At 39.7% G+C, this 9,339-nt stretch overlaps 1 protein-coding gene across 1 annotated transcript in view; it reads left to right on the top strand.

Annotated features, from left to right (window-relative positions):
* Positions 1 to 1,181: 1,181 nt before the first annotated feature.
* Positions 1,182 to 9,339, top strand: part of LOC107602035 (histone-lysine N-methyltransferase SETD1B-A-like) — a 23,383-nt gene continuing 15,225 nt past the window's right edge. The window contains exons 1-6 of the mRNA XM_016294423.1: positions 1,182 to 1,314; positions 1,482 to 1,636; positions 1,896 to 1,994; positions 2,281 to 2,551; positions 3,744 to 3,865; positions 4,777 to 5,820. Of these exons, the coding sequence (XP_016149909.1) occupies positions 1,254 to 1,314; positions 1,482 to 1,636; positions 1,896 to 1,994; positions 2,281 to 2,551; positions 3,744 to 3,865; positions 4,777 to 5,820 (1,752 nt within the window). The 5' untranslated portion in view covers positions 1,182 to 1,253. The remainder of the gene's footprint in view (positions 1,315 to 1,481; positions 1,637 to 1,895; positions 1,995 to 2,280; positions 2,552 to 3,743; positions 3,866 to 4,776; positions 5,821 to 9,339) is intronic.

Consider the following 9,339-nt stretch of genomic DNA (forward strand, 5'->3'; position numbering starts at 1 on the left):
AGATAAACTTACTTATTGATTAATGCTTGGCCCTGAACAAGGCAGGGCCTTAAAAGCAGTTGGTAACTTTCATGTGTTTTTTTTCTTTCTCTCTCTTTTTACAGTCTATTTAGTAATAATATAAATCAAATGCAAAATGTTTATTCAGTAGCATTTTACTAAAGAATCAAATGCTGTTATATGGGTGTGCCATGACCTAGTTTGCTGGGACAAAGATGGTTTCCAGGAAGAGAAAAAAAGTTTAAAAATGTCAAAGGGATATCATCCAACATTTCATCTTCCTTCTTCTCAGATCCTGTAAACAGAAACACTGTATGTATTAAATAGTCCATAAAAGGCTGATGAAATCAAGATTTAGATCCCTTTAGGAACAAAGGAAACCCATTTTGGCCATTGAGTCCCAATGTAGGAGAAAATGGCTGCGCCTCTGCATTCAGCCTTCTTTCTGCTCTCTGTAGGAAGAAGTGAAGGCTGTGCTTCTAATAGCTGAAGCTACCATGGTGCTTCACTCTGATTGGCCAGAGAGGGAACTGCTGTTAACCAGCCAATTGCCCAAGCACCGCAGAATATCAAACAATGTTGGGAATGGATTGAGACATGTATCACAACTAGTATCAGTACAATACAAAAAACTAACATTAGATGTTTCAACACAATAATCACCACTTTATTTTATTTTTTGTTTATATAGGGTGAACCCTCGTGAAAGTTAATTTTACAGGCACATTCTGAATGCAAGGCTTAAGATATATTCCGGAATAAATGTTTAAATGAAAACAAAACCGCAGTTCGTTTCTAAACCAAATCATTTGGGCTTCCAGCGCGTGTCCCAATTCAGTTTTAACAACCTTCCCCAGCGTTGCTCCTCCATGTCCATCTTGTATTTAACGTCCACGTAAATCTATCGCGCAGATTCAACGCGTTCAAAACGTTCGCTTTCCTGCTAGAAAGGCAAGATATGTCCACTTCATACGCGTTTATCGCACATAACTCCATTTGTACGTGTTTCTGACAGCCGCACAAAAATACCGCTTTAGCCGAAGCATTAAAAACAATAAATCGAAAGTGCGTGTCGAATGTGCCGGAGGGTTGAGATAGTGGTGTATTGTGGGAGAGACAGAAACCCCAGACTAGAGGCACACAATATGTGTTGGCTCGCAAAAAGGAGGCAGTATCTTTAAAATAATGTAATGTGATCGGCGAAACGTTCAAGATCTAGCCGTTTTGTATTAAACTACTCGATCGGGCACAAAATGTCCAGACCTGGAGAAAGAAATAAGCTAAATGAAGATCACGGTAGAAGACAGAGTTCAAGTAAGCTTTCTGTTTTTTCTTCCTCTGTAATGTCTGTTTCGGGCATCGCTTCAACCCCCTCGCCCCCCCATTTTCTACACCGTAACTTACTGTTTGTGTGCAAAAATCAACCTTTGCCATGTCAGGATTGTGAAGGCTACTTTCTGTTTTTGTCATCTCGTCGTTAGGTTTGGCGAACGGAATGGAGAACAGCCATCCTATCTGCAGTTCGGGAGAGAAACGAAGTCATCATTGGAGAAGTTACAAGTTGATTATTGACCCAGCGTTGAAAAAGGGATCGCACAAAGTGTATCGCTACGATGGACAGAACTTCAGCGTGCCGGTGAGCGAAACGAGCCGTTACAGCGGATACATCGAGCTGAATATAATATCAGTCGCGTTGTAAACACCTGACACAGCACATCAAAGAGTTTCACCGTTGCTAAACATTCACGACTGTCCACTCGTTTCCAAACTATACTAGCGAGAGACGAGCTCTGGTTGTACCGCAGTCGTTCTGGTGACAGTGACATGCCCGGTTTGACTGTGTAAAGTACACTTCCTTACGTAAAGTGTTTATAAATGTGTTTGTTTGTTTGCAGAACCCCGGCATGCCACCAGTGGACATCGTCCGAGACCCGAGAATCGGTCGTATGTGGACTAAGTACAAGGAGACTGATCTCCCGGTTCCTAAATTTAAGGTAGTTCAGTCAGTCAGTCAGTCACACCCCCACCGACACATGTGTGCATTTGCCTGGAGTGTTTTTTTTAAGCGTCCAACTGCAGGACGTTTGACGTCCACGGAACGCTTCACATATCTAAAGTGTTGCTTGCTTTTGAGTTCAGAAACAAGTGATTTAACGTTCTGCTTTCAGCTATAATACTAGAGACACGTGCTTTCATTCAAACAGTCTAGGACGCAAGATAACGTTTTGAGTGACTTCAACCAAACGTTCTGTTTACAAAGAATCGCTTTCTTTACCTCAGATCGATGAGTGTTACATCGGTCGCGTGCCCCCGAAGGAGGTCACTTTCGCCAAGCTCAACGACAACGTCAGAGAGGGATTCCTCCTCGACATGTGCAAGAAGTTCGGCGATATTGAGGAGGTGGAAATACTGTACAATCCGAAGACCAAAAAACATCTCGGAATTGCTAAAGTTGTATTCGGGGCCGTCAAGGCGGCGAAGGACGCTGTCCAGAACTTGCACAACACGTCCGTCATGGGCAACATCATCCACGTGGAGTTGGACCCTAAAGGTAAGCGTTAAACTGGACGTTTACGGCTTTAATATTATCGGAGGAATGCTATCTGACAGAATTACACCAAAACACCGCTTGTGTTTGTACTTTTGAATCGATTGTTTGTGACATGAAGTCACGTGCGAACATTTACGTTGGTTGCTTGGCAACCACTAAACTGCAAGGGCGAGGGATTAACCGATGTGTTTGCTTTGACGTTTTGCGTGAAACGAAAGCATTTTAACTGTCAATTAGATATTTAGTTATAGTTCGAAGCAACATAGCAATTGTTTAACCTCAGTAAAATATGTATATAAGTATTTAAAAGAAAAGTGTGTGTTTTCGAAAATATAGGAAGTGGTTAACCACGACTAAAACATAATTGTTAGACAAATGATAATGTTGGTAATGTTAAACCCTTCGTTTGGACTGTTGTGACACTGAATATCATTAACCTTGTAAAAGCGAGATCCTGAAAGCAGGATGACAGCTGTATTGGGTCTCCCCTCTCTTAAAGAGACAGTACCGTTTCATTTGTTGTCGACAGTGACATAAATAGAAAGTGCATGCATTTCATGCATTATACTGTAATTTTCTTACTTGATGTGTATGTATAGATGATGTCTATATATATATAAATAAGTGTGTGTTTATATATATATATATATATATATATATATATATGTGTGTGTGTGTATGTATATTTAAGTTTTAACATTTTTAACATGCAAAGCATGTACAATTTTACTGACTTGTTTTAGTCATTTTATTTTCAAGTGAGATTACTAGCCAATAGTATTTGGCAAAAGCACATTTCTATTAAGATTTACACTGAAATGATTTTTTCTGTTATGTTTTTGTGACAACAACAAAATCTTAATATGTACTGCAACGGAAAATGTATTTGGCAAAAGCACATTTCTATTAAGATTTACAAAGAAATTATTTTTTCTGTTATGTTTTTGTGACGACAACAAAAGCGTAATATGTACTGAAAATGAAAATGGAAAATGTAACAAAATGAAATGTAAAATTGGTTGGATTATATAATACATGCAAATTGCAATTGTATACTGTTTCTTTCTTTCTTTTTTTCTTAGATTGTAATGCAACTAATAGATAAAATGTGTATGTCCTTTAGATATAGCCCACATTGTATTTCACTAATCATGTTCACCAAAGAATTGTGCATTCTCATCTTACTGTTCAGGTGAACATCGCCAAAGGTACTTCCAGCGTCTGATCAATGGAAGTTATACTCCGCTCACTCTTCCAGTTGGTGGTGAAGAGGCCTGTGAAGTTTCTCCACGCAGCTTGGCTGAAGCCCTGCTGGTAAAAACCAAAACCAAACCAAATTCTGCTATTACATGTGACATTTATTATAGAAAGAATCGAAACGCTTAAGATTGTACTACAAAACAAAAAGTTAAAGACATTTTTTTTTATTTACAGCTGCAGGAAGAACGCAATATCAAAGTAGCTTTAGGCAGCTGGAATCATTTTATCTAATTGGTTTGTTCAGACTGGTTCAAAAACAATTAATTGATTCAGAACAAAAGCAAAAGTTTATTTAATAATAGTTTTTATTTTAACTACAAATGCTCATATTATGTATTTCTAAAAATCATAGTTTATTTCTCTTATGTACATTTAATAATGTTTTAATGTGGAGAATTGAGATATTTAATCATAATAATTAAATGCGTTAAAATGTTTGAATCTTTTATTTACCACATTATTTTAGTATAAAAAGTATTTTACGCCAGCACACTGTATAACATGCTAGAGTTTTGAGCTTTTTATAATCTTGACATGACAAGTAAATCAGTTTTAATTTTTACCTATTAACACATCATTTTAATACAAAAGGTATTTTACACCAGTACACTGTATAAATGCTCTCCCTCTCTAGCAGAAACCTCTTTATCTCTAATCCAGTTTATCAGTTCAGTAGGTGGTTAAATGGACACCAACTGAAATGCACATAATAACTGCTACCAGCAGAGAGCTGCACACTATTACTTCAGTTATGAACTTACTATTAACTTCAGTTATGAGCATTAACACACAGTGGGGCCATATGAAAACAGAGAATGCCATTAACTGATATTTATACAGTGTATTTGATTAGAATGTTCATTGTTAATGCCATTAGAAAGTCCGGACCAGTGATTTTGTTTATGAAAAAGTTGCATTGAGAAATTCTGAAATGTGTTTAAGTTGGTCGTGTTTTGTGTCCACAGCCCTTGCGAAGACTGTCCGAAGGCAGTTCTTCTGCAGTCGGAGGCACGGCCACGCCAGGCGGCACCAACACCCCCATGTCTCTGGATACGGCCTACTCCAGCCTAAGGCAGGATACGCCACAGTCCCAGGGTACCCCACACACCCCGCGCCCATCGGGCACCCCGTTCTCTCAGGACTCCAGCTATTCCAGCAGGCAGGGCACTCCGGCGTTCCAGTCGAACCGTGCTGAATCTTCGGGAGGCTACAAGTCGAGACGGCATGAAACCAAATTCCAGGATGCCTACAACCGAAGACCGGAGAGGCACTATGTCCACGGTACAGGAGGAGGGGCACATCGTGGCAATGCAGAGCAACCACCCAGTTTTAAGCAACATCAGCCCCCCGAGCCACCGTCGCCTGCTTTTGCGCACACGCCACCGCCACCAGCCAGTGCAAATTTCAAGAATGCTTTCTCTCCTTATCAGCCCCCAATGCCCCCAGTGTACCCTCACACAGAGCCCTCCTTCCACCAGCCTGCTCAGCGGGAAGTGGATTATAGGAGACCGCCTCAAGCCCCGCCACCCCCAAGCACCGAATTCATGCCCGTCAGAGACGGGCCCACAACGCCGCCAATCCCCGAGCCGCCTCCCCCTGCTCCAGAAGCCCAACCAGCCACGCCTCCCCCCTCCACGCCGGAGACCTGCCCGTCGCTGGGCACCCCGACCCAGGACTCCGAGCGCAACAGCTTGGACTCGCGCATAGAAATGCTTCTGAAGCCCTTCCTGAACGAGCGTGGCGACTCAGATGCAGAGGTTCGCATGGACGGCAGTCCAATCTCCTCCTCGTCCTCTCAGCTCTCCCCTATTCCACCCCAGCGGCCCTCGCGGCCTACAAGCACCGGCCTGGAGGACATCAGCCCAACACCGCTTCCTGATTCGGACGATGATGAACCTATTCATGGTACTGCTTCCCTGCTGACAAACTCTAGGTCCATGTCACCCTCCAACATGCACAGTAAAAGCGGTGCAGGAGAACCACAGACGCCCGTTGACAAAATGGACACGGTAAGACCTGAGATATGATCTCTCTTTGCTGAACTTTACTGTCAAGTCAAAGTTATTTATATAGTGCTTTATATAATACAGATTGTTTCAAAGACGTTTCAAAGTAATAAAAAAGAAAGTAGTAGTATAAAGTATGGCTGTCAAAATGGCTGAAAAACTAAATTCGAATTTTGTGCTTAAATATTAGCAAAATTCTAATTATATTCGAATTTAAAATGCATAGTTTCAGTTAGGGTAAAGAAAAGCTTTTGGCTTCTCTCCTGAGGCCACAAGAGGGCGCATCATTCAAAGCATAAAGCATAGTCACGGACATGACTATCCATGAAAAAAGTGCATAATGTTTAAAATAATGTTTATAAACAAATTATAATTAATTAAGTTGCTTAAACAACTATAAACAAAACAGCATCATGTATGTATGCATAGTTTAATACAAAGGGCCGAAAACCAATCACACAAGAGTAAATTTTTCATTTAAAAACACAAGTTGCAGTCAGATGGGGAAAAACCCACCATAAAGTCTCGAGATATATATTTTTTCAAAGTTAAACTTGCATTAATTTTACATGGCTTTCTAAACATGCGACTCTCTTGTGCGAGACGCGAGTGCAACGGTGATAGATGTCCCTCTAGAAAATGTGCAAAATATGCGTTCTGTGTCAACGGCTTGGTTTCAGTTTTTACGTAAACAAGATCTTCTCCGCATTGATGTTCTCTTTTCCCGCAATATTTGTAATTAACAATGCAGCAGCGCCGTGGCTAGTGGCTTCAACTGGATAGGCCAAGAAAAACATTAAAATGCAATGACACTTACATCGTCATCGCATTTCGTGCGCCACTGATAAGGCTGCCTCTTTAACGCACACCTAAAATTGTGAAAAATTTTATTCGAAATTCATATTTTTTTTGACAGCCCTACTGTTAATTGTAATCTTTAGCAAATTTCAAAATGTATTTCTCAAAATAAATTTTTTATACTATACATTATAATGTGTGATGCCTAAATTCACTTGTAGCATTTAAAACAATTGAAGTTTTTAGAGTTTTATTTGTGATCTAATTACACAAAGAAACATTTTTATATTTTATCAGTTATCTGGTTATTGGCATCTGCTAGATTTTTAATAGTGATGCATTCCTAGAAATGATCATCACCGTTGCTGAATTCTGAATTAGCATTAGTATGTAAATGTGCTATCCTATCCTATGTAAATGCTCTCATGGTTTTGAAATCTGGATTGCAGTTTTGGTAGAATTTGCATGGTGAATTCTGTAGGATGTCTACATAGTTGTGTTTCAAAAGAGCTGTTTTCCATGATATTTTTCCCATTGAAGTAAGTATGCAGTATTAGACATCCTGCAGCTGAGGAAACCAAGAGAGGGGGTGAGATAGGTGGTCCGAGACGCAGCTAAAAGGCCACTTGTCCCCTGACAGGAGTGAAACAGCAGGACTCCTGTGGACACTGGGAAAAGGACATGTCAGGGTCACTTTGAGCAAGAGTCGCAAGACAGAGATGGAAAGATGAGTAGAAAGAAGTGAAAGGTGCTGGGAGAGAGAGAGAGAGGGCAGCATGGACGGAAACTGAGGCAGCCTTGACTCTGATGGTGAAAGGAAGTTCCGCTTCCTGATTCGGACGATGATGAACCTATTCATGGTACTGCTTCCCTGCTGACAAACTCTAGGTCCATGTCACCCTCCAACATGCACAGTAAAAGCGGTGCAGGAGAACCACAGACGCCCGTTGACAAAATGGACACGGTAAGACCTGAGATATGATCTCGCTTTGCTGAACTTTAGTGTCAAGTCAAAGTTATTTATATAGTGCTTTATATAATACAGATTGTTTCAAAGACGCTTCAAAGTAATAAAAAAGAAAGTAGTAGTATAAAGTATGGCTGTCAAAATGGCTGAAAAACTAAATTCGAATTTTGTGCTTAAATATTAGCAAAATTCTAATTATATTCGAATTTAAAATGCATAGTTTCAGTTAGGGTAAAGAAAAGCTTTTGGCTTCTCTCCTGAGGCCACAAGAGGGCGCATCATTCAAAGCATAAAGCATAGTCACGGACATGACTATCCGTGAAAAAAGTGCATAATGTTTAAAATAATGTTTATAAACAAATTATAATTAATTAAGTTGCTTAAACAACTATAAACAAAACAGCATCATGTATGTATGCATAGTTTAATACAAAGGGCCGAAAACCAATCACACAAGAGTAAATTTTTCATTTAAAAACACAAGTTGCAGTCAGATGGGGAAAAACCCACCATAAAGTCTCGAGATATATATTTTTTCAAAGTTAAACTTGCATTAATTTTACATGGCTTTCTAAACATGCGACTCTCTTGTGCGAGACGCGAGTGCAACGGTGATAGATGTCCCTCTAGAAAATGTGCAAAATATGCGTTCTGTGTCAACGGCTTGGTTTCAGTTTTTACGTAAACAAGATCTTCTCCGCATTGATGTTCTCTTTTCCCGCAATATTTGTAATTAACAATGCAGCAGCGCTGCATCTTGTGGCTTCAACTGGTTAGGCTAACAAAAACATTAAAATGCAATGACATTTAAATTGTCATCGCATCTCGTGCGCCACTGATAAGGCTGCCTCCTTAACGCACACCTAAAATTCGAATTCGATCTTTATATACCATTTTAGCTGGAAAGCACCTCTAAATAACAGACTAGTGCTGTCACGGTACCAAGATATCAGTATTCGGTACCAATACCAGTGAAAATCCACGGTTCTCGGTACCAATTTCGGTACCACAGCAAAACACAAAAACATGCTAATTAAAAAATTTGACTATACTTTCATTTAATCCAAACTGTGTACATATTTAATTTTAAAGGGCTTTTAAAACAGCCAAGAATAACAACTAAGTTAGCTAAAAAAACAAAAAAGCCCAGAACTGCTTTTCTGACTGATATGACACAAACAATGTTAGCCATTTGTACATTCTCTAACACACATATTTTAGATTCACAATTAATTTAAAGCCTCTGGTGTGTAAAAATAGTCAATATCATCAAGTCCTCCTGTTTTTTAACCCTAATAAAAGTTATAGGAGCATTAAATAGTTAATAAAGAAACTAATTCTAATGCTCATTATATTAGCGTTAGTCGCGTTTATGCTAACGATTAACTACTCCAATAACAGCGATGTTCATTTCAATCCGACATTCAAATAAAAATATTGAATAATATTCATAACAGAAGCTGTGTTTCCCCACAGACTTGCACTCTATTTGTGGCAGCATACATATGCAAATTCATTCTCTGCCAGCAGGAGGCACTTGTAGAGCGGGATAGATAGAGGTTTCCCGATAATGGCTGTAATCAAATAAGAGCTGCGCTCACAAACGCTGCTCAGGCCTTACAGGCAAGATGAAATGAAAATGACATCCATAATTTTCTGAAGACAGTCGGTTTCCTTCAGAAATACAGTGATATAAAAACACCCTCACCGGGTTTCGACTTTGACACGTGCAGTGCTCATGTTTATTCAACAAAGTC

This window comes from Sinocyclocheilus grahami, unplaced genomic scaffold (assembly GCF_001515645.1).
Source record: "Sinocyclocheilus grahami isolate Dianchi unplaced genomic scaffold, SAMN03320097.WGS_v1.1 scaffold318.1, whole genome shotgun sequence".
In the NCBI taxonomy this organism is placed as follows: domain Eukaryota; kingdom Metazoa; phylum Chordata; class Actinopteri; order Cypriniformes; family Cyprinidae; genus Sinocyclocheilus; species Sinocyclocheilus grahami.